Raw genomic sequence first — 27120 nt, 5'->3', positions numbered from 1 at the left:
ACTAGTATTTAATAGATATAGTAGGAAGCATTTTTAATTTCATGTATCCAATATAGATAACATGCTGCAGGAGGCAATTGAGGAAGCTCTAGTGGTACCCATAAATGAGTACATATTGTGCTTATTTTGCCCATAAATGAGGAAGCTCTAGTCTTTAAAGCTCTCAAAAGTTTTATTTTACACAAACACATTGTGCTTATTTCTCAACAACAAAAAAAAAAAAAAAAAACGCAATCTCTAATCTTTCTTCGAAGCTATTCGTGGGCAAGTTGAGCGTCCATATCTTTTGTAAGACCAATCGCAAATTCAAGCATTGTGTTTGATTCAGGATCATCTACATTCAGTTTCTCATATTCCAAAGTCCAGCGGACCAAGCTCCCCTCACCCTTTGGAGTGGCTTGAACAACGAATTTGAAACTCTTGTACAACTCCAGGAGTATTCCTCCAATCACCTTGAAAGTGAGTGAATGGTTTTTGTCATCAACGGGTTCCATTACCTCCTTAGACATTACAGCTTTCCCATCTGCCACCGACTCAAACAAAAACAATCAATTGTACAAACATCAAAACAAGAAAGACAAGATATAAACACCACCCTTTTCATTATAGTTTACTAACAATATTTTGCTGTTTCCTGTCTCATCACATTTGAGACATTTCTTTTATTTTACCTGGAAGGAAAAGCATGTATTAACAAACAAACAACATTACAAAGGCACGCATCTCATGGTAGTTGACAAGTGAGAAACACAAAATTCTCAAAAACCCACTTGGCGAGACAATGAGCAACAAAGTTCCTTTCCCTAGGAACCTAATAAACAAAACTACTTTACAATCTGACTTCTGTCAATCAGTGCTTCAACGTCCTCTACTAGCTGCAGATTTTTCCAATTCACCTACTTGATTCACCCATTTCTGTCTCAATTTAAGTTTTTGCATCTTCTCAAACACTACTCGTAAATGCATTGTCCAGACTATAAAGTAAACTAGTAAGTTAAGTGGGGATGGAAGAAACAAGTATTGAGAAGAGAAGTTTTAGTAATAGGCCGGCCTAGTGGGGTCTAGGAGAAGCGAGTGTGGACACAGTAGTAGTGAAAAATGTGGAGAAGGGTGGAACTAGGTTCATGCTAAGTTAAAAGAGGAGAGGAAGGATTGGCTTTACAGGATTGTCGGTTGAGGAAAAGCACCTTTAAGAAACGAGCTTTTGGTAAAGATGGTGGAAGGCTCAGAATGGAGAAAATATGGTGGATTGATTCAAATAAGTTGCTTGCTTTCTCTCTCCCTAGATGGATTGATTCAATTAGGTTTCTTGATTCAAAATATCTTGTTGAGGCAGACCTAATCATGTTCTGCACCTCGTTAAACAAGTAACACACTACAATTGATACAATATAAAGTAGAATACACAGGTGAACGAAGTAATTCTTATATTTTAAAATGGTACATCGATATTAGTTAGTACCAAAAATATTATATTATTCTTTGGCGAAGTAATTCTTATGTTTTTTTGCATTTAATTCCAAAGGCAAAAAATAAAGATTAAAGAAAAATCCTTGAGAACAAAAAAACAAAAACAAAAAAGATTAATTGATGACTAAGGCAGTGAAAGGAAAATATAATATTGATAAAATGTACACGAAAAATAGTGTTTCCTATTAAACTTTATCAAAACTATTCAATTTTATGTTTTACTCACCGAAAATACCAACAAACAAATGGCCCTCTGATTTCTTTTTTCTTTTTCTTTTTTTACTAATATTATTATTGATAAATGTAGTAAATTAACTTGGAATATATAAAAGAAATAATATGTTATCCAACCATAAAGTTTAATAATTTTATAATTAAGAATGCATAATTATTAATAAGTTTAATCCAAATATTTATTTATACACAGAGAGAGAGAGAGAGAGAGAGAGAGAGAGAGAGAGAGAGAGAGAGCCTTGGTAGTTGATTTCATTGGGTAGCATTAAGGTTCTAGATGTATTGCATTATGTTGATAACTGTTATATGTGGTATATTATAAACCCGTTTTAAAATATTATTATTATTTTCGTGTGTATTCTAATAAGAATTATTATATACTCAATAAAAAAAAAAAAAAAGTTGATAACTGTTATTGCCTTCAATATGGTAGTAGCACTTGAGTTGGCATATTAATCAACTAAAACTTTCTTCCTTTTTAAAGGTGGGTTATAGGTATGGGCTAGTTGACTTTTTTTTTTTTATGTCTTTTCGTCAATTTAATTGTTAGATGAAATTAACTGTAATTTTTGAAATTTAACTTCAAATAATAACTATATAATATAAAAAATTTACAAATATATATATATAAAGAAAAAAATAAAAAAAAGTAGTGGCCAAGGGGCATAGCCCCTATTGGTCCAAACGTAATTTTGTCCATGTATTTATGGTTGAACTTTAATTAGTTTAAGTTTCAATAAACTTTTTTTTTCTTTCTCTTTTCCAGTGGATTCTAGAGTTCTTCTGTTTTACTTATGATGATTTCTAACATTTTTAAATTTTCCGAGGGTATATATATATATATATATCATGGCACACTTATGGCAATGATAGAACGAGTTGGAGATCGTCTAATTTAAGTTTTTATGTTTGCATTTTTTTTGTTTATGTTAGTGTTGACTATACTTTGAAATTTATCAAATTTACATTAGTCTTTACAAATCGTTTAAAATTTCTATATAATTTTAAATTTATCAAACCTATCTCAATCTTGAAATTTATCAAATCTATGTGATTTGGAATGAGTTTAGCAAAGCCCAAAACTTTATTTTTCTAATTATTTATTTTATATTCCCTTCTCTTTAATTTTTTTTTCATCCATATGTTTCACTTTCCTATTTGTTTTTTTCCTACCTCCTCTTCGTCTAACCTAGCTAGTACAGTTATCTCTAGTTCTCTCTCTCTCTCTCTCTCTCTCTCTCTCTCTCACACACACACACTTAGAGAGAGAGAGAGAGAGAAGAGAAATTCATCTTTTAATCAATGGAGGGATTTTTTTATGAGAAAAAAAATATTTGGAGTTGTTATAGTGCTCACTTCTTCAATAGAGCTACTATACCAACTCTATAAAATAAAATAAAAAATAGAGTTAGAGAGGTTGCTGGAAGGTGTTTTTTTGTGTGTTTGCTCTCTAAAAATGGCTTTCGGGAGCCTATTGGAGATGCTCATATTTAGCCATGGAATTTTTTAAGAAGAGAAAATGGTGTGGATAGTGAACAGTGCTCACTTGGTGCAGAGATGAACTATAGTAACTCTAAATTACTTTTTGCATTTTGGAGAGACTATTAGAGTTGATTTTTGTGGGTTTGTTCTTCTACATGAAGATGACAATTACTATAGATAGCATCATTTAAGATCACCAAAACTTAAAATTTAAACATTTGATTGATAACATAATTATTGATCTTTAATTATCTTCAAATTTTGTAAGTATGAAAAATATAATAAGAAAATATAATATAACAATGAACTTATAAATATTCAAATCCAATAAAAATTGATAAGAGAAGTTTAAAAATTTTCCTTTAAACCTTCAATCCAAACGTAAACATAAAAAATTAGAAATCTTTGGCCAAACTTTATTCTTGATAGAAAAAAAAAATAGAAAAAAAAAATGGTAAGCCCCTTCCATTTATTGATTTTCTTTTCTGTTTTACGGTCTATTTGAGATCCGTATATTTTACTGAAACTGAAAACTTTTTATTTAAAGTACTGTAAATAAAGATAAAAGTTAGTTGAAATAGTATAGTGACTCGTGAATAGTACCAAAAAGTACAGTGGATCATATGAATAGTAACACAAATAAACTGAATAATAAAATAAGCTGGATTTTTAATTTGGAACCAAACGCACACTTAGTTTCTAGAAAACTAATTAAAAAATAAGTATATAAATATATGTCAGCTCACCCCCAACAACACATTACAATTCCTTTTTTTTTTCCCACCAAGTCATCAACACAATCTTTAGTAAATCTTAGACATACACAGTTGATCGGGCTAGCCATAAGCATTTGTAAGGGCAAGTATTACATAAAATGTTAAAAGTGTTCAGGAATTCATAAGACATGATCAACAACAACAACAAATAATATTGATTGACTTACCGAAGGTAAAATAGAAGCACATGACAGAGCCCTCTTGTCCCCATTCACCTTCTACTAAATCAACACTTTGTATAAAGTTAGGGGCATGTTTCGGTAGATCAGCTACTAGCTTGCTGTTAGCCTCAAAAAACTTAAATGCAGAGGCCTTGATCTCTATTTCAGCTTCTACCTTCCCAAATAGAGACATCTTTACGTACGTATCTTGAACTCACTTCTGATCCTCTAAAACAATAAAAAGGAAGAAAGAGAGAAATGGCTTATTTGGTTTCAACAGAGATAGGGCATTTTATAGCATGCGAGAGTCAAATGAGTTAGGTGAGTAAATTGGTGTGGTGACACGTCAACAAGGACAGTCCAATATAATATTGGGTCTTATAGCACTATTCACATATTTAAAAATTATTTTGCTACTGTGTTTTTAATTTTCTGCAATAAGCGATATTCAAACAAACTCTTCATATAGAGAATTGAATATCATAGTTAAACTTGAACCATAAATATTAATAAAAATATATTACTATTAAAAAAGATACTTTATTTTGGATATACGATGATGTATAGTTAAGTAAAGTTGTAATCTAATTTTTAATTTTATATCTTGTTTTTAAGAGAGAGGAAGAGAGAAAGAGAGAGAGAGAGAGAGAGAGAGAGAGAGAAATATATATATATATATATATATATTATTTGGTGTGTGACTTTGTAGGATATCAATTTACAAGTCTCAAACTATTAGGGAAGATTAATTTATAATTGATGATTTAACACATTTGCAATATTTTTTAAAAAACATTTTAGGGTTTCAATTGAGTTATGGTTCTATTGGTCTCATACTTTGAGAGTCTTAGTAGTAATGAGAAGGAAAATTGCACTAAAAGCACTCTAAAATATTCGAAATATAATGTGACATTGACTCTCATTTATGAATTTTATCAATTTAACTATTGAATGTTTAAATAATTTTTTTGTGATTAATAACATGGTAATCTATAAGTTAATAGTAAAATTTGTAATATCGTTAAAAAATGCACTAATAAAAAAAATGCACAACCGTTAAAATGTATATGTAATTTTATAAAAATTTGTGTCTTAAACCATTAAAAGTGAGACCTTTTTTCGTCAGGAGAATTTTGTTTTTTTGGTGGGCCTCAGCCTAGGCCTAACTTGCCTATGCGTTGGGCCGCCCTGCAAGTCAAGTCATCAACTCGTGTTCTTTGAAAACGGCTGAGACTTTTCCTCTTGGCTGGTCACAAATTAAGTAATAACTGAAGGGGAACACCGTTGCCGAGATGGCGGTCAAATATGGCACAATCAAATTTGACTGTCTTTTTATTTTTATTTTCAAATCCAAACACTTTGACATTGGTATTTTTTTAATTCCCGGGGTAGCTATTTCCTTTCTATTTTATTTTGAATCTGTTTTAAGTGTATAAGACTATAAGTTATTGAAAGTAGCATGCTAAGAATCCTAAAATGACTAAATTGATATTTAGTTTTAAATAACATTTCAAGGAAAAAAAAATGGAAAGAAAAAAAAATCTTTTTAGCAATTGTCATCAATTTTCCTTTCAAAAAAAAATTTAGCAAAAACCGTTTTTGTTGTAATCATTTTCATATATGTGCTTCAGTAGTGTTTTATGCTACTACCAAGAAACTTATTGAGATAAATGAAACCTTATGATCAAGAATATGTATGTATATTAAAGAATCAGAGTGTTCAAGAATTACTTGTTAGTACATTTTAAATTAAATTACATTAAAATTTAAATTAATTGAAACTTAGTAAAAAGATGAGTTATAGTAAAGTTTGTTAAAGTAAGAGTTAACTTGTATATAGTGTGTGAGAGTGAGTGAACTCAACAATTTTCCTGAACACTTGAGAGATTTAATGTATTAGCTTAAACAACGTGCTTTTTAACATTTTTTTATTGTTTTGACCAAAACATCAACACTGGACAAAATACCCGAAAAATTCTAAATATAGCCTAGCATTTTATTTTTGTACATTTTAAAAGAGTACCGATACTGGTACAATATAAATTGACTTCCTTGATTGGTTCACATCCAAATCCACTACTAACATTACATTATTATCTACCATTAACAATATGTCACCTCACTAATTTTGAAAATTATTGTGATTCTAGAATTATTGTTCCTTAATGTCAGTGTTTTAGATTCTTTATTTAAATCCAACAATGTGTATATTTTAATCAATATTGCACAAGAGGTATTATTTTTAATTACAATTAAATTCAATTGTTTGATTCATTGATCAATACAATTATGTAATTGAATCAACTAAAAAATCTAAAACACAACTAAGGAAAGTACAAACTTTTTTAAACTTTAATTTTCCAGTATGGATTTTTCAAATGGTTGGGAAAAAAAAAGCAATAAGAGAAAAATAAAAGACCAAGTTTAGTTACAAAATTGGTTGTAGCTTAAGATTACAACCTTACTCGATATCATTAACATTACTACATATTTTGAAAATCTAATCGTTAGATTACATTTTCTTTACACTCTTAATACACATGTCAAATTTTATGCCAATCAAATATTATTTTCTATATGATTAATAAGATTATATTTTATACATAATTTTCAATTACAAAAACATGCAATTTAAATATTTTATTAATGACATAGCTATTGATCTTTAATTTTCTAGAAATTTTGTAACCATAAAAGATATAAGAAAAAAATGTAATTGAATGGTGAATTTGTCAAAATTTGCATACAATAAAAAGATATTGAGTAACGTTGTAGCATTAGGTTACAACCAATTCTGTAACTAAACTTTGTTCAAAAATAAATGCTTAAGTACGTACTTTTTCAAACTTTAATTTTCCAGTATAGATTTTTCAAACAATTGAAAAAAAAATAAGCAAGAAGAGAAAAATAAAAGACAAAATTTAGTTACAAAATTAATTGTAGCATAAAGCTACAACCTTACTCAATAAAATAAACATTACTACATATTTTGAAAATCTAACCGTTGAATTGCATGTTCTTTACACTCTTCATACACATGTCAACTTTTGTGTCAATTAAATGTTATTTACTATATGATGTATGAGCTTATATTTTATGCATAATTTTAAACTGCAATTTAAACAATTTATTGATGACAATACTATTAATTTTTTATTTTTTAGAAATTTTACAAGTAAAGAGAATATAAGAAGAACAATATGATCCAACAGTGGATTTGTCAAAATTCAAATCTAATAAAAAAAATATTAAGTAAGGTTGTAGCCTAAGGCTACAATTAATTTTGTACCTAAACTTTGTTCAAAAAAAATGATTAAGTATGTACTTTTTCAAACTTTAATTCTCCAGATTTTTCAAATGGTTGAAAAAAATAAATACTAAAGAAGCTACAACCAATTTTGTACCTAAATTTTGTTCAAAAATAAATGATTAAGTATGTACTTTTTCAAACTTTAATTCTCCAGATTTTTCAAATGGTTGAAAAAAATAAATACTAAAGTATGAACTTTTTCAAACTTTAATTCTCCAGATTTTTCAAATGGTTGAAAAAAATAAATGCTAAAGTATGCACTTTTTCAAACTTTAATCTTCCTGTATGGATTTTTCAAACAATTAGAAAAAAAATAAGCAACAAGAGAAATTTAAATGTTAAAGTATATTGTTGTGATGTGACTTAGAGAGAGAGAGAGAGAGAGAGAGAGGATGACAAAATAGGCAAGGGTTTTTAAACGGGTAAACTAGCATTTTGGTAATTTAGTCCTAAAATTTTCAAATATCTCAATTTAGTTTCTAATCTAATCTCTAAGTTCATTCTGTGAGTTCCAATTAGCTCAACTGGTAAAGTTTCTGATGGTTTAATAAGAGATCTAGGGTTCAATCCCCGCCTACACTAAAAACTGATTGGTTCTTGGTCTGATGATTAAAAGATATCATCAGGAGTAAATGCCATAGGTTGAAACTCTCTATAAAATAAAAAATAAAAATCTCTAAGTCCATTCCTAAAAATAAAATAAAAAATCTTTTAGTCCGTAAAGTTTTCCTTGGATGAGAAAGAGGCCTTAGAATATCAATGAGCTTTTCCTAAAAAAAAAATAATGTGTGTGTGTGTGTGTGAGAGTATATTGTTTTGAGAAAAAGGTAAGAAAACTTTATTACGGCAAATCAAACTGAAAAACATCATCCAAATCTCGTGGTAGATCTTCCAACTACACATCAGTATCTGCAGATAAAACTGCTCTACAAACAAGGGCATGAGCTAATTTGTTACCCTTTCGCTTAACATGTAAAAAACTACAACTAACAGTAGAAGACAAAAATCTAATATCATCGATAACATGTCCATACATAGTCCAGACTGGTCTAGCCTTGTTGATAGCCTGAATAACCTGCAATGAATCTCCTTCAACCACCATTTGATGAATACTGAGCCCCTTGGCAAAACTAATTGCTCTACATGCTACTCACGGTGTCTAGAGCCGACTCAGACTGGTCGGCCCGAAGAACCCACCCCGATCCCCACCCAATTTCAGCCCGAACCGACGCTCTCGTCAGTTGATGACAGGTTTTCGCGCCTAATACCTGACTTCAGCGGGTTGAGTGGCAGGTTTTCTTCTCCAAAACCCGAGCCACCTAACCCGGCCGATGATATATACAAATCCAGCCAACTCCGGCAAGATCAACCTTAGATTCGAGGAGATCCAGCGAGATAACAACCATATTTGGTGAGATCCGGCGAGATTCAAGGAGATCCAAGCTGATTTCAGCGAGATTCAAGGAGATCCAAGCTGATTTCAGCGAGATCTCAACCATATTTGGTGAGATCCAAGCTAATTTTGGCGAGATCTCGACCATATTTGGTGAGATCCCGCGAGATTCAAGGAGGCCTAAGCTGATTTTTGTGATTTTCGATGCAAATAGAGTGATTTTTTTGCTGATTTCAATGAAGTTTTTGCAAATTCCGGCGAAGTTTTGAAGATTCCGACGACGTTTGCAGGATCCGGCGACTCTCTCCACTGACCAAACCAACCCGAGCATCACATGACCCAAAACCGACTCGCTCGATTAACACCAGCAATCGGTTTCGGGTCCCCCCACCTTCCACCCAACACTGGTGAGTCGGGTCTGGGTTGGGTCCAAAACCGACCCGGTCCGACCCGTGGATAGCCCTTCATGCTACTAAGGTCTCCACCAAATCAACTGAACCCAGATACCTTACTTTCTGACTCAAAGCAGCAATGATCTGCACCTCCCAATCTCTGATGACCACCCCTATATCTGCACGAACCTAATCAGTGAATAAAGTCCCATCAAAGTTTATCTTGTAAAGACCATAATTAGGCGGCTTCCACCGTAAATCCTCACTGTGATCAAGACAAGGTATAAACACCACCCTCTTCATTATAGTTTACTAACTATATTTTGCTATTTTCTGTCTTATCACACGTGAGACATTTTTTTTATTTTGGCTGGAAGGAAAAGCATGTATTAATAAACAAACAACATTACAAAAGCACGTATCTCACGGTAGTTGACAAGTGAGAACACAAAATTCTCAAAAACCCACTTGGCGAGACAATGAACAACAAAGTTCCTTTCCCTAGGAACCTAAACAAAACTCTTTACAATCTAACTTCTATCAATCAGTGCTTTAACGCCCTCTACTAGCTGCAGATTTTTCAATTTACCTACTGGATTCGCCATTTTCTGTCTCAATTTAAGTTTTTGCATCTTCTCAAACACTACTTGTAAATGCATTGTTGAGACTCGAAAGTAAACTAGTAAGTTAAGTGGGGATGGAAGAAACAAGTATGGAGAAGAGAAGTTTTAGTAGTGGGCCAGCCTAGTGGGGTTTAGGAGAAGCGAGTGTGGACACAGTAATAGTGAAAAATGAGGAGAAGGGTGGAACTAGGCTCATGCTAAGTTAAAACAGGAGAGGAAGGATTGGCTTTACAGGATTGCCGGTTGAAGAAAAGCACCTTGAAGAAACGAGCTTTTGGTAAAGATGGTGGAAGGCTCAGAATGGAGAAAATATAGTGGATTGATTCAAATAAGTTGCTTGCTTTCTCTCTCCCTGGATGGATTGATTCAAAATATCTTGTTGAGGCAAGCCTAATCATATCCTGCTCCTCGTTAAACAAGTAATATACTAAAATTGATATAGTATAAAGTAGAACACATAGGTGAGCAAAGTAATTCATATATTCTAAAATGGTACATCGATATTAACTAATACTAAAAATATTTTATTATACTTGGGTGAAGTAATTCTTATGTTTTCATGCATTTAATTCCAAAAACAAAAAATAAATATTAAAGAAAATCCTTGAGAACAAAAAAAGAAGATTAATTGATGACTAAGGCAGTGAGAGAAAAATATATTATTGAGAAAATGTACACGAAAAATAGTGTTTTCTATAGACTTTACCAAACTATTCAATATTATGTTTTCCTCACCGAAGATACCAACAAACAAATGGCCCTGTGATTTTTTTTTTCTTTTTTCTTTTACTAATATTATTATTGGTAAAATTAGTAAATTAACTTGGAAAATATAAAAGAAATAATATGTTATCCAACCATAAAGTTTAAGAATTTTATAATTAAGGATGCATAATTATTAATAAGTTTAATCTAAATATTTATTTGTACAGAACTAATGAGAGAGAGAGAGAGAGCCTTGGACCTAGTTGATTTCATTGGGTAGCATTGAGGGTCTAGATGTAATATTGTATAGAGTTTTTTCTTTTTTTTTTAGAAAACTTCAACTTATGGCATCTGTTCTTGATAATAGCTCTTTATTATCAGACCAAGACATCAATCAGTTTTTTGGTTTAGGCGGGTATTGAACCCCAAATCTTTTATACAACCATTAAAAATTTTACCAGTTAAGCTAATTAGATCAAGTTGATAACTGTTATCGGTAATGCCTTCAATATGGTAGCACTACTTGAGTTGGCATATTAATCAACTAAAATTTTCTTCCTTTTTAAAGGACGGTTATAGGTATGGGCTAGTTTACTTTTTTTTTTTTTATGTTTCTTTGGTCAATTTAATTTTTGAGATGAAATTAACTGTAATTTTTGAAAATTAACTTCAAATAATAGCTATATTATATAAAAATTTTACAAATATATATATATATAGACAAAACTTAGGTACAGTATCTTAGGTACTGTTCCTTAAGTTCCCCCTTTTATGATTCAGCCATGTGACTACTTAATTAAAAAAATACACTTTTATGTCATAAAAAAATCTATATGGTAGAATGTTAAAAGGAAAACCTAAGAAATAGCATATAAGTACTGTATCTAAATCTTGCCCTATATATATAAAGTAGGGGCCAAGGGGGCATAGCCCCTATTGGTCCAAATGTAATTTTTTTTTTCCTTGTATTTGTGGTTGAACTCTATTGTACATAAAGATTTACTTAATTAAAGTTTTAATAAACTTTTTTTCTTTCTATTTTCCAATGGATTCTAGAGAGTTCTTCTTGGGGATTCAAAGGTTATTCTCTGAGAGAGAGAGAGAGAGAGAGAGAGAGAGAGAGAGAGAGAGAGAGAGAGAGAGAGAGAGAGAGAGAGAGAGAGAGAGAGAGAGAGAGAGAGAGATTCATCTTTTAATCAACCAAGGGATTTTTTTAAGAAAAAAATATTTGGAGTTGCTATAGTGCTCTCTTCTTCAATAGAGCTACTATAACAACTTAAAAAAAATAGAGTTAGAGCATCTTCAGCAGATTCTCCAAATTTTTATACTATTTGGAAAGTAAACAGTTACATTTACCTTTTACCTACTTACTTTTTCAAATACACTTTCTAACAGACTCTCTATATTTTCTCTATCTCATTTAAATATTATTTCTTCATTCATTCATTCTTTAATCTTTCTTTATTCTTTTTTTAATCTTTCTTTATTTATTCCCAACTATATTTTCTAACTCTCAATGGGTAAAAAATTTTAAATTGTGGTTGGTCTTCTTTTTTTTTTTTCAATGGATCTCTTGAAGCACTTGAGATAACAAATAATACAACCATGAGTTGTTAGTTTTTATTTATTCATTATTATTCACTACTTTTTCACAAGATTTTAAAAAAAAAAATTCTACATCTACAACATTTTCATAACAAATCACAAATGGTAAGTTGTTATTGGTTCTAATTTGAATCACAACTTAAATTATTTTTTTACCTATTCATAACAACAAATAACAACCTACTATTTAGGATATATTATGAACATAGAATCCCTTAAAAAATATATATCTAATCATAAAAATTTTGTAATTATCATTAACCCAATTTTCCACCACACAGGTACACACCACTTTTTACAACCTATTGTTTCCCCCACACAGGTACTACAAACCAATTTTCCACGACATACCAAAAGTTAAAGAATAAAAAATATCTCATCTCAAAGCCAAAGTCAAAGACTCAAACAATGAGAGGATTTCAGCAAGAGAGAGAGAGAGAGAGAGAGAGACCAAGGGACGAAGATGGCAAGGAAGACGATCATGGAGATCGAGTGCCAGAGGAGGTTGAGGAAGAGGATGAGGATGAGGAGTGTGATGAGCAAGTAGTTCATGCAGTACAAATGGGTCTTTCTCCACAACCAATTTGCTCTGCCTCCACAGCCGCTTGTCCTCTTCCCTACCGCCAACAAAATGCGGTTTTTTGCTTTTATTGTTTCGATTTCATTAGGCTTATGAGAAAGATTGTTTTTGTGTTTCAAATCTTTCGATTGGGTTTTGTGTTTTTGTTTTGATTGTGGTATGTTTTAGTTTGTAACCGTTGAGACAGAGAGGCAAGAGAGAGTAAAGAACGAAAGAGAAAAGGGATGAGAGAGAAAAAATTATTATTTTATACAACCAGTGATTATTTTAAGAGTGAAATGTGTTTGGAGTTGTTACAATAATTGCTACAATGCTATCCAGTTCAAGAGAGCTACTGTAGCAAATCTATAAAATAAAAATAAAAAATAAAATAAAATAAAAAGATGGAGAGACTGTTGGAGCTTGATTTGTTTGTGTTTTCTCTCCAAATAAGGCTTTAGAGAGCCTATTGGAGATGCTCTTAGAAAGGTTATTGGAGGGTGATTTTTGTGTGTTTACTCTCCAAAAATGGCATTAAGTAACTTATTGGATATGCTCTTGTTCAGCTGTGGAATTTTTTAAGAATAGAAAATGGTGTGGATAGTGAACAGTGCTCGCTTGGTCATGAGAGGAACTTTAGTAACTCTAAATTACTTTTTGCATTTTTGAGACGGTTGGAGCTAACTTTTGTGATTTTATTCTTCAACATGGAGATGACAATGACTTTAAAGAGCATAATTTAAGACCATCAAAACTTAAAATTTAAACTTTTGATTAATAACATAGTTATTGATCTTTAATTATCTAAAAATTTTATAAGTATAAAAAATATAATAAGAAAATGTAATATAACAGTGAATTTATCAAAATTCAAATCTAATAAAAAGATATAAGAAAAGCTTTAAAAAAATTCCTTTAAACTTTCAATCCAAACGTAAATGTAAAAAATTAGAAATCGTTGGCCAAACCTTATTCTTGACACACAAAAAAAAAAAGGTAAACCCCTTCCATTTATTGATTTTTTTCGATTTAGTCTCTAGAAAACTAATTAAAAATATATATTAATATATGTCAGCTCACCCCAACAACACATAACAATTTCATTTTTTTTTCCCTCCAATTCATCAACACAATCTATAGTGAATCTTAGACACACACAGTTGATTGGGCTAGCTATTATAAGCACTAGTCGCAGACCTGCATGATGCGCGTAAAAATATGAAACACAATGCAATAAAAAAAGTTATCTCTTATTTTATAGTGTGAGAACTATTAGATTAAGTTGTAACCATATAAACTTTATTAATTACTATACAGACACATGCGAATCAACTCTTATAGGTATATTTTTCTCCTAAACATAGATCAACATTTTGTTCTTTCTCATAATCAATAAATCATATATCATAAAGTGAAAATATAAAATAAAATAAAATTTAAAAGACATTTTTTTTTCATCATATGAACATTTGAATAAATCCGCAATATATAACTCTTCAAATTCATAAATCATATAATTACTTAGATTATATAGTAAAATAAGACCAACCTATCCATCATAACATTGCAGTATCATCTAGATATAATTATATAAAAGTCATGTTTTGTTGATCTTGTCTCATTGATCCAAAAGTAACATCTATATAGCCAATAAGATCTTTAGAGAGTAACATATGATGGAGAATTCTTAGTTTGAATAACCAATTATAGATATATAAATCATCCAACACAAACGTATTTTAGAAGATAGAATCTATAACTTTAATACAAAAATTTGGCAAAATGATTAAATAGTATACTACCTTTAGCTTAGTGATATTAAGATATTTTTTATATAATTAAGGAGTGTACACATTCAACCAAGAGGAATTAATCAAAGAATTTTTAATCACTATCAACTATATTAGTTTGCTCTTCTTTTTTCATGGTTTCTCTTCCAAATGAAGGTGACATTGACAAATTTAAACTACGGCAATTATAGAGTAGTTATACAAAACTATTCAAAAACTATTATTCGAAACTTTGTACAAATAAATTCATTTTCCTGTTCCATATGTTTTACATACTTATGGAATTTAAAAGTTCACTTTCCATTAAGGCTTGCATTACAAATACCAATGACTTCATCATAGAAATCAACTCTATTGAGAAGTTTATGTGGTGTAATGCTTAATTTGTCAAAAGTGGGGGCACCTTCGGCATTGTTTCTGTTGTTACCACAACATAAGCTTAATTTGGTTTTATGTAATAAATTTGTGCAATTTCAAAATCACAAAGAGACTTAAAGGGGGAGGGGGGGGAACAAAAGATTAATTCAAAAATGTTATATGAATTAAGCATTGCATATATGAAAGATTTAATCAAATAATGGGACATAGAATGTTATTCAAACTAACACAAACACTAACATTCTTTCCTTTTTTTTTCATAGGTAGATAGTAGTGGAGGGGGGATGGTGGGGTTTGAACCACAAATATGGGACACCACAAAGAATGTATTTACCTCTAGGCTATCATTTGCACCCCTAAAAAGTAATCTAGAAGCCTAGAAAAAAGAATAATTGGAATTCCAAAAAAGAATTAATCACAAGATCCTCAAGTATCTACACATAAAAACATTAATAGCATAATTATGCTCCAGAGTAAATTATATTTTTTCTTTTTTTGATATTTTCCTTAAAGATGATCAACCACTCAAAATAAAAACTTACCAAAAAAACTCAAATTAACTAAAATTGTGTTGCCAATTCTAAGTCAATTAAGAGTAAAAAAAGTCAATATCATTAAAAAATTTGGGACGGAAAATAGTAAAATCACTTCACATAGACTAAATGTAAGAATACCAAAAAGAAAGGGGGAAAAAAAGTTCATTTCTATCTGTGCGTTTTGTTCACCTCAATGGTCATCCTATTGCCGACTTAACTTTAAAAATCTTTGACAAAAACAATCGATGTCTTCTCAAAATGGTGAAAACTAAAGCTTGATTGAAAAATGTGGAGAACAAATAGTATTGAACTAATTTTTTTGTTGTAAATAATGAGGTGATCGTATCTAGAATGTACATTGGTAGATATATTGTAAAGCTTAAATAAAAAATGATTGATGTGTGAGTGAGAGAGAAATACGGTTGTGAAAAACTGAAAATTTGGAAGATGAAACATTGTAACTATAGATAAATGAAGAGACACAAAACTCATCTTTGGGCTGTAGACTATGCTTGAATTTATTTATTTATTTTTTTTTTTTTTGTATCTACTAAAAAGATAATGAACTATTCAATTTTAATAATTACTTTGAATATTTATTATTAGATATTTAGTTTAATAAGCCCACCTTCTATCCATATCTTTTCAAAGAACACAATCCTTAAACATTCAATCTAAAATTAAGAAATGCAAATCCTGAAACTTAAATATATTTTAATCCTTCATTAGTTAAAGATGTTATCTCGGTGAATTTTTGCATTGTCAAATGCAATTTCTAGAAATTTAAGATTCTTTTAACAAACTTAAAATAATTAGATGAAATGTTAAGTATATCTTTGAAAAGATATTAACATGATCAGTTTTCAAAAATAATCATTTGGTTCTTATTTACTTACAATTATTCTGAATTGTAAAGAAAATTTTCAAATTTCAACAATTATTGAGAAATTAATTGTTGAAATTTGCCATATGTCAATCCAAATATGACACATAGTACCTTAGAGCATCCACATTGATCATGGTATATGCCAAGGCCAAGCCATTTTTTCCATTTTCAGCCAAAAAAGAGGCTCCATCGAATGTTGTAAAAGTTTGCAATTGTAAAATTTTTTACAATATTGCTACAGTATCATTCTACAAGTAGAATGCACTATAGCACTATGGTATAAATTTTTTAATCATTTTTATTCTTTCTCTCTCTCTCTCCTTTGTCTTTTCTTTCTCTTTTCTTTGGGCTGAGAAGTCTTCTTTCTTTCTTTCTCCACTCACTCTTCCTGTTTTCTCATCAACCCTCTCTCATTCTCTGACTCGCTGTTGGCCGAAGCAAGGTCCGACGAAGGCGTGGCAGTGATGGCGTTTGCTGATCGATGTTGGTGTGGGTTTCAAATCGGTGGCTTGTGGAAATCGGTGGCGTGGGTTTGCTAATCGGTGATGGCGTGGGTTTGCTAATCGGTGATAGCGTGGGTTTCAAATCAGTGACTTATGGAGATCGGTGGCATGGGTTTCTGATCGGTGGCTTGTAGAGATCAGTGGCTTTTGGAGATCGGTGGTGTGGGTGATCTGATCGGTGATGGCGTGGGTTTCAAATCAGTGGCTTGTGGAGGTCGGTGGTGTGGGTTTCTGATCGATGGCTTGTGGAGATCAATGGCTTGTGGAGATCGGTAGTGTGGGTTTGTTGATCGGTGATGGCGTGGGTTTCCAATTGGTGGCTTGTGGAGATCAGTGGTGTGGGTTTTTGATTGGTGGCTTGTGGAGATCAGTGGCTTATGGAGATCGGTGGTGTGGGTTTGCTGATCGATGATGGCGTGGGTTTCAAATCGGTGGCTTGTGGAGATCGGTGGCGTGGGTTTTGACGGTTTGGGTTTCAAATCAGCGGCATGGGTTTGCTGATCGGTGGCTTGGGTTTGCTAATTGGTGGCTTGGGGTTGCTGATCTGTGGCTTGTGGAGATCGGCGAGTTAGCGTGGTGGGTTTTTCCTGGGTTTGAAGTGGTTTTTTCTCTTAGTGTGTTTTTGGCAATTTATTGTGTTTCTAGACAATTTTTTGGCAATTTTCTCGATCGGTAGGGGTGGTTTTTGGCAATTTTTTGTGTTTCTTTTCCTCTTGGTGGTTGTTTCTTATGGTTGTTGTTGGTGTGGAGTTTGGTTGTGGTGGTGGTTGCTGGCCGGTGGCGTGGTGGTGGCAAGGTGGATATATATTTTAATGTGTAAATATATTATTTTAACGAGAAAAATGGTAAAATAGAAGTTTGGAGGTTGGGTGTAGTGAAAAATGATATTATATAATTGAAAAAGTGACTTTTTGAGATGGTAAAATAGGATAGAATTGAAATAATGAATGTGGATGCTCTTAGTACCTTATCATCCAAACATAGCTCACTTACAAAGGATAATGACTAACATAGGACAATGTTAAAGTGAAAATTCAATTAATAAGACTATATATTGCATAGAAATTATTACCAACCATAATCACACAAACGAATGTAACAAAAAAAAAACGTAGAGGTGAAAAATATATTATCAAAATTATAGAAATTTGTATAAATCAAAGCAATGATTATTGCACATTTATAGAGTTGGAATATGTCCCAACTCCACCACATTCTAAGTCCTCAAACAACAAACAAAGTCTATGGAACACGTTTACTTCAATTTCACTACTTAAAGAAAAAAATAATAAATAAATCCAAATATCATTTTCTATACAATAAGTTACGTATAAAATGTTTCTCAAAAATTTTATAAAAAAAAGTTATGTATAAAAATTTTGAATTCTAAAAAAATCTAACAATTTATAGTTTGATTATCACTAAATGAATGTTAAAAGAATCAAGTCAATTTAATGTTACAAAAATATCTCCCACAAAATATATTGATATTTTTTCATTCTAAACAACTATAAAAACACATTGATCTTTATTGGGCATGAGAACCGTGTATCAAGTTGCTTGGAGACACATTGCAAGAAAAAATTCCAAAAGGAATTATTTTAATCCAAGTAACCCATAATTACAATCTCATTACATAAAATAATTCCAAACCCTAATTGATTACCTTATGAATAAAATATGTTTAAAATTATGAGAATCCATTAACACAAAGAGACCAAAAAATCAAAATAACAATCTAGATATTTTTTATCTGGTGATTGTAATAAAATATTGAATTGTGAGAATAGAGTAAGAAAGAGAGAGAATAGAAGCTTACTAAGTAGAGCTGTCAAATTCATTAAGATATGAGTCTTTAGAGGGAGTCAATTCTGTCATTGAAGAAATGCCAAGTGATTCTATTTGGCTTTAATAGACAAAATATGGCCCGCATATAAGTTTTATGTTGAGAAAAATTGACATATATACACAATAATTTTTGTATAAAATAGTTCAAACTTTTAAGTCTACCTAGAAAGATTGGAACTCCAAACTACTCTAAAAGTCACTTTTATTCTCCTTCAATATCCCTTATATATTAAAAAAACAAAAATGATGACAACATAATTGAGTTTTTGTTTAGTATGAAATCTATTTGTTGTAAGGGCCAAAAAAAAGGCATCAAAAGATTATATATATAAAAGTTAGATAGATAAATACAAACATGATACACATAAGAAAAATGTAATGAGAGAGAGATACCTCAAAAATAATAAAGGCACGCATTTTTTACAGACCAAAATTCCTATATATAAAGAAAATAAGTCAAAATACATAGCCAAGAGAAGAGTTCATGAATATTGTTAAACACATAGATAGGGGTGCCAGTGTTAATGGTTGGTAAAAAAAAAAACAATTTGTATTGTGACTAAATGAAAAAACACAAAATAATTATTTTTTGTTTTTAAAAAAAATATAAGTTACATTGATTGACTGGCTACCTTTTAGAAATATAACATCATGCACATTGTGAGCTAATTAGCATTCAGTCTTAACGTTAAACAAAAAATACTAACCATTGAAAAAGTCATCAAAAGTTACGATACAAATATAGTGATTGATGAGGAGTGTACTCCAGATCGTCCGCGGTCATCCACACCAGCAGCCATCCAGAAGAAAGCATCAAGATGGGAGCTAATGCCATAGCCGTCCATGGACGGAGTCAAACTCACGTCTCTCGTCTTGAGAAGACAACCACCTCGTCCTGACTATACTCGTCCACACGAGGACGAGTGGACGAAAACGTACACTGAAATACTAAAATACACTCCATCATTCTGTAATACATGCATAACTTCCGATGACCGTTGTATGATAAAATGCAACTATCATGTGGTTATGGGAGTTATCCAAGAACCCCGGACCTCCTGAAATCCAGGGGAGGTTACAATTCCATTAACTGCCCCCAGGACACTATATAAACAGCCATTCAGACCAGTGGAAGGTATGTTGAACTTTTCCCAAGAAATTGGAACTCCAAGGATAAAGAGGAAAAACTAACTTTACCATCGGAGGGTTCTTGGCCGGCGATCCCGGTCACCTTTGATCATTTTCCTTTATTTTTCAGGTCATAAGAGAGCGAGTGGTCCTTTCAAATCCGGAGCATCTAGCCTACTGATTTTTCTTGCATCATCAGTTGGCGCCGTCTGTGGGAATAACGAGAGTAGAGCAAACAAACACTATCCACTGTCCTTTTTATTCGATCGTGTTTTTGTTGTCAAAGGTTACTCTGTCCCAGACAAAAGGCTGAATGGTTCGAACAAGATCAAGGGCTACCAGCCCAGGCCACCAAGAGAGTAGAGATGCATCTAGTAATCCCCTTCGCGATCCCAGATCAGCACCTGTAATACAACCGCCTTCTATTCAACACATACAATCCATGGCTGCCACTATGGCAGAACTGACATGTCAGAACCAGGAGTTGAATAGGGAGATCAACCTCAGGAGGCAACGCCAAGATGGGCACATGGAGGGATGGGCCCCGAGTTAGGAAGGAGGAGGGGAAAATGTCGCGTCCGAGAATCAGACAAGGGGTACCACTTCAAGAAGAATGCCGCACTTGGAGAGAGAGATGGACAAGATGAGGAAAGCCATGGATGAGATGAGGGAGAATATGAGGAGGGCAAACCCAGTAGACAATATGGTTCACCGAACGGACTCCCCTTTCACAGCTTCCATCAACAGTCATCCTCTACTCCCGAAATTCAAAATGCCTTCTTTAGACTCGTACGATGGAAATCGCGACCCTTGCAATCACATTGCAACTTTCAAGACGACCATGCACCTGCAGGGGGTCCCGAACGAGATCATGTGCAGAGCTTTTCCTACCACACTTAAGGGACCAGCACGAGTGTGGTTCAGTAAGATTCCTCCAAACTCGGTGGGATCATTTGAAGAGTTGAGTAAGCTGTTTGTCAACAATTTCATTGGAGGACAGCGTCACAAACGTTCCTCCTCTAGTCTACTGACTATAGAGCAAGATAGAAAATGAGAGTTTACGATCCTTTATCACCCGGTTTAATAGGGAGGCCTTGACGGTGGACGAGATGGATGACAAGTTATTGCTGGCCGCTTTCCACAATTGGGTCAATTTTGACTTGTTCATTCATAAGCTCTACGAGCAAGAACCACAGACTATGGCCAAGCTCGTCCATTCGGCTCAGAATTTTATGAATGCTGAGGACGCTATCATAGCCAAGAAAAGAAAAAGGGTAGAATGCTCGGAAGCGGGTCACCATCGTTATCCGGATCAAGGACCTCGTCCAAAGAAAGCTTGGGTAGACGAGAGGAAAGATAAGGATAGTAAGAAGGCGAGTTCCTCCGCGAGGAATCAGCAATACACGCCCCTGACTATGCCACTAGAGCAGGTTCTTATGCAGATCAAGGACGATCCATCCTTGAAGTGGCCGGATAAAATGAAGGGAGACCCCAACAAGCGTAATAGGAGCAAGTACTGCCGCTTTTACAGAGACCACGGCCATGACACGGACGAGTGTTTTGACTTAAAGCAGTAGATAGAAAATCTCATTAGACAAGGAAAATTGAGGAACTTCCTTGGACGAGACCAAAGAGATGAGAAAATGAAAGCCAAGGTGGAAGAATCATCACGTCCCCCACTAGGAGAAATAAGGGTGATTATAGGAGGAAATTCGACAGCGCAGTCATCCAAGTCAAGGAAGACGTACCTGAAGGTAGTACAGAACATCCAGCTGTCCGGACGACCCTCTAGGACGAGGGAAGTAGACCAGCAGGCCGTTACGTTCACGGACGAGGAAGCAGGATGACTTCACCACCCACACGATAGTCATCACCCTACTCATCTCTGACTACATGACCAGGAAGGTGTTGATAAACAACGGCAGCTCTGCAGACATTCTCTACTACCCCGCATTCCAGCAAATGAGGCTAGGACGAGCTCAGCTTCGACCAGTGAACTCGCCGTTGGTAGGATTCGGAGGAATGAAGGTGCAACCGATGGGCACCATCACATTACAAGTGGTCGTTGGAACATATCCACAACAGATAACCAAGGAGGTAAATTTCCTTGTTGTTGATTGTGCATCGTCATATAATGCAATTATTGGAAGACCAACTTTGAATAGCTGGAAGGCGGTAACCTCTACCTACCACTTGTCCATTAAATTTCCAACCGAGCACGGGATAGGCCAAGTACAAGGAGATCAATTGGCCACCAGAGAATGCTACTTAGCTATGTTAGCAATGGACGAGCACATGCAGGCAATGAGTATAGACGGGAGAAGGATCGCGGCGAAGCCCACGGAAGTATTAGAAGACGTCCCTTTGGATGATAACCAGCCTGAGAAGTTTACTAGAATTGGGGCGAGCATGGACGAGGGGACAAAGCACGCTTTAGTCCAGTTTCTGAAGAAAAGCCTCGATGTCTTTGCATGGAATCATGAGGACATGCCTGGCATTGATCCGAGTGTCATTACCCACAGCCTGAACATGTGTCCCTATTCAAAGCCAGTGCGTCAAAAGAAAAGCATTTTTGCTCCTGAGCGAGATGATGCCATTAAGGAAGAAGTACTGAAGTTGGTCGCCGCGGAGTTCATCCGAGAAGTTTATTATCCAGATTGGTTGGCGAACGTAGTCATGGTCAAGAAAGCTAACGGCAAGTGGCGAATGTGCGTGGACTTCACTGATTTAAACAAAGTTTGCCCCAAGGATAGTTACCCATTGCCACGCATTGAGCAGTTGGTGGACTCGACGGCAGGTCACAGAATGCTTAGCTTCATGGACGCTTTCTCAGGATACAACCAAATATAAATGGATGAAGCGGATCAAGAGGAGACCTCATTCATTACAAGCCAAGGGTTGTATTGCTACAAGGTAATGCCCTTTGGTTTGAAGAACGCAGGGGCGACTTACCAAAGGTTGGTTAACCGTATGTTCCGTCCTCAAATCGGGCAAAATGTGGAGGTTTATGTAGACGACATGCTGGTAAAGAGTCAGGACGAGGATAAACATCTGGACGACCTTCAAGAGACTTTTGATACATTGCGGCGGTACAACATGAAATTAAATCCAAGCAAGTGTGCTTTTGGAGTTTCGTCGGGGAAATTTTTGGGGTTCATGGTTTCGCACAGAGGAATCGAAGCAAATCCGGATAAAATCCAGGCAATACTGAACATGGAGCCACCGAAAAATATCAAGGAAGTCCAGTCTCTTACTGGACGAGTCGCCGCCCTCAACAGGTTTGTATCGAAAGCTACTGACAAATGTTTACCATTCTTTAAAATCCTCAGGAAGGTTTTTGAGTGGACGGACGAGTGTTAATAGGCCTTTCAAGACTTGAAGACGTATCTCATGACGGCACCACTGTTGAGTCCGTCTGTACCTGGGGAGGAGTTGTACTTGTATTTGGCAGTGTCCCCATACGCAGTAAGCTCAACGTTGGTCAGAGAAGAGGGGAGAGTCTAGAAACCGGTCTATTACACAAGCCACGCGATGAGAGGGGCAGAAGGACGATACCCGATGATGGAGAAACTAGCCTTTGCATTGATCACGGCTTCCAGGAAACTGAGGCATTATTTCCAGGCACACATCATCAATGTCCTAACAGACCATCCCATAAAGAAGGCAATGAACAAGTTGGAGGCTGCTGGACGGCTAGTACAGTGGGCCGTTGAGCTCAGCGAATTTGATATCAGATACCTCCCAAGAAGTACGATAAAGGCGCAAGCGTTAGTAGATTTTATCGCAGAATTCACCACCAGTCAGGGCGACTTGGACAAGGATGAAGGAATTGAAAGGTGGGTGATTAATGTAGACGGATCATCCATACTGTACGCAAGAGGGATTGGAGTTATACTGAAATCCCCTGAGGGTGACAGGTTGGAGTATGTAGCCCGTCTGCAGTATCAAACTACCAACAACGAGGCTGAGTACGAGGCTCTACTCAAGAGATTGGAATTAGCTAAGTCCTTAGGGGTAGAGTCGGTAACAATCAGAGGAGATTCTCAACTAGTCATTAACCAAGTAAATGGGATGTGTGATACTAAGGAAGATCGAATGAAGAAATACCTCAACAAAGTGAAACGACTTGCACGAAAATTTTCAGTTGTAAGTTTTGTTCAACTACCCAGGGAAGAAAATACGAAAGCAGACGCCTTGGCAAAAGCAGCTTTGGCGGGGGTCATAGACGAGTACGACAACATCCAATATATGCCTAGCATAGACATCCCTGACATACAGCAGATAGGAAGAGGAGCAAATTGGATGAGTCCGATAATGATTTATCTCAAAGATGGAATGCTTCCAGAAGACAAGGATGAAGCGAGAAAGTTAAAGGTCAGGGCAGCCAAGTACGTCCTCATAAATGAAGTGTTGTACAAGCGAGGTTTTTCCCAACCTTACTTAAGGTGCTTGGCTCTTGACGAGTCAAACTATGTTCTAAGAGAAGTTCATGAAGGATCATGTGGAAATCATTCAGGAGCAAGGTCGCTAGTCCATAAGATCGTCCGTGCCGGCTACTACTGGCCTACAATGCAGGCAGATGCTAAAGCCTATGTCAAGGTATGTGACCAATGCCAGCGCTATAGCAATGTGCCTAGACGCAGTCAGTGCAGGACCCCAATGATGGCCCCATGGCCCTTCGCACGATGGGGTGCCGGATATCTCGAGCCACTCCCCATGGGAACCCGGCAAATGAAGTTTTTGGTGGTAGGAATCGATTACTTCACCAAGTGGGTAGAAGTCGAGCCTCTTGCAGCAATCACTCAGCAGAACGTGAAAAATTTTGTATGGAAGAATATTCTATGTAGGTTTGGAGTACCCAGGGTATTAGTATCTGACAACGGACGACAATTCGACAACGCACCCTTCATGGACTTTTGCAATCATTTTGGGATCAAGAATCACTATTCCTCACCCTCCCATCCACAGGTAAATGGACAAGCAGAAGTAGCAAACCGATCCCTACTGAAAATCATCAAGACTCGGATCGAGGGGGCAAAAGGGATATGGCCAGACAAGCTACCAGGTGTTCTTTGGGCCTATAGGACGACTGTATGAACTCCGACAGGAGAGACCCCTTTTAAACTAGCTTATGGGAGTGAAGCTGTCATACCAGCGGAGGTTCATATGGCAAGTCACCGAGTGATGGAATACCAGGAGAAAGAAAATGGGGAACAACTTCGCCTTACCCTCGATCTTATTGACGAGGTAAGAATGGATGCGGAGCAAAGGAAGGCAAGGTACAAAAATCTTATGGCCAGACAGCATGATGCCATGGTAAAACCCAGACAGTTCGGTGTGGGGGACCTTGTCCTCAAAAGAGTCTCCTTGGCGACTAGAAACCCAACTCATGGAAAACTGGGACCCAATTGGGAAGGACCCTACAGGGTAATCAACTGCAAGAGGCAGGGGTCTTACTACCTGGAAGCTCTGGACGGGCAGAAGTTAGAGCATCCCTGGAACGTGGAACATCTGAGGAGGTACTATCAGTGATAAGCAGGGATGAGGGAAGTCGGTGGCAAAGTTACAGCTATGATTTGCGTGTTCGCTTATATTTACTGTTGTGTTCTTACTACTATTATGGTGTGTTATGAATAAAAGTGCACTAGTTCTTAAACTTTTGCACCGCTTACAGACCAGCTTATGAAAGACGAGATTATGTACTTTTCTTAAGTATTTTAATAAGGCACTAGCTTATAAGCATGTGCCACGTTTGTGAACAATGTTCATGTAATAATATGGTTTGAATTTCTTATGTATTTGATGCATAAATTTAGTTTCCATAATAATACCCACAGAAGGGGCAAAAGCCTAAGACGAATAGAAATTTTCAGACGTAGAAACTCTCGTCCAAGGCTTTCCTTTAATAAGGATTAAGCAAAGAGAAATAAGCTAAGGCATACTCGTCCAAGGCTTTCCTTTAAAAAGGATAAAGTAAAGAGAAATAAGCCAATGCATACTCGTCCAAGGCTTTCCTTTAAATAAGGATAAAAAAAAAGGGCATGCTTGTCCAAGATTTCCTTTAAATGAGTATAAAGCAAAAAGAAGAGCCCAAGGCCCCACTCGTCTAAGAAAGTAGGCATTAAGGCGTAGCCTTCCAAAGACGAGCAGCTAGTCAAGACGGGTGAAACATGAACGTTACGAACTCCCTGCGAGAAGACGAGTAACAATGGCCTAAAGGACAAGCCAAAGTAATGCAGTCATCCTTATCGTCCTAAGCGGGTCGTCCACAAAGAAATTGTGTAGACGATCATTCAATGCTTAGAACATTGTTTAAAGAAAAACACAATTGCATAAATGATAGCAATGAATAAGCTCGTCCATACAATAGGTAACAGATAAAGAAGATATTCTTTAAGTCTAAAGAGGGTAAACGACCACCGTCCAAAAACCCTTATAAAATATGCATTAAAAAGCAATTGTTGATAAACTCGTCCAGAACACTCTAGACGAGGTGATTGTACTTGAATACATTTTAAATAAAAAGAAAGAAAAGAAAGCCAAACAATAATAACATTGGTTAAAAAAAAATTCTTCAAGAGGGGGGGGCATCAATGTTAGGGTCGTCCTGAGCTAGTTTGGTGGAAGCGTCGTCCTCGATGTTGACATCGTCTGAGCTTGTGTGAACAAGAGAACTTGTGCCAGCGCCAAGGTTGAGTTTAATGGTGCAAAAGTCAACTCCAGGAAAGCTGTCAATAGCGTCCATCCTAAAATCCTCAAACCCTGCTGCGTAATTCGTGTCCATCAGGTCAGTAAACTATTTGGACACTTTGAATTCCTCCACTGCCTCGTCTTTAGCTTTCTTAAGAAGAAGACTCAGCTCGTCATTCTCCCTTCGAAGAAGTTCAAGACGGTCGTCCTTCTTGGCAGCGTCGGACTTCAGCTCCCCCACCAAAGCCTTCAACTCCTCAGCCTCGTCCTTGGCCTTGTTCGCCACCTCGGCCCACGTCCTACAGTCGTTCTTGATCTCTTCTATTCTTTTCTCTAGAAGGATCCTCGTCCTGTCCATCTCTGTGGCCTGCTTGGACACAGCTATGAACTTTGACATTGCCTACATGGAAGAATAGAAAGTTCAGAAGGTAGAAATAACATTGGGTAACATGGTTAAACCAAGACGAGGCAAAAATGGTCACCTTAAAGAGATCGTGGACGCCAGAGTGCTCGAACTCTTTCAAAGACATGTCGTAGCACGCAGCCACGTCTTCGCCTTTCACAGCCTCTTGGAATCGTTCCCAAGCCAGATCCTCATTCTCCAATAAATTAGTAGAAATCCTTCGAGGAGGCTGGGACGAGTCAGGAGCA

At 35.1% G+C, this 27120-nt stretch overlaps 1 protein-coding gene across 1 annotated transcript; it reads right to left on the bottom strand.

The window, feature by feature from the left end:
* Positions 1-207: 207 nt before the first annotated feature.
* Positions 208-4399, bottom strand: LOC142636623 (kirola-like). Its single transcript, XM_075810898.1, has 2 exons — positions 4130-4399; positions 208-523 (listed from the first exon to the last, which is right to left on the bottom strand). The coding sequence occupies exons 1-2, from the start codon at positions 4314-4316 to the stop codon at positions 255-257; spliced, it is 456 nt and encodes a 151-aa protein (XP_075667013.1). The 5' UTR covers positions 4317-4399; the 3' UTR covers positions 208-254.
* Between the last annotated feature and the right edge of the window lie 22721 nt (positions 4400-27120).

Source organism: Castanea sativa, chromosome 5 (genome assembly GCF_040712315.1).
Source record: "Castanea sativa cultivar Marrone di Chiusa Pesio chromosome 5, ASM4071231v1".
NCBI classification, from domain to species: Eukaryota; Viridiplantae; Streptophyta; class Magnoliopsida; order Fagales; family Fagaceae; genus Castanea; species Castanea sativa.
Note: the sequence above shows the minus strand (reverse complement) of the source record. Positions and strands in the feature narration are given on the sequence as shown.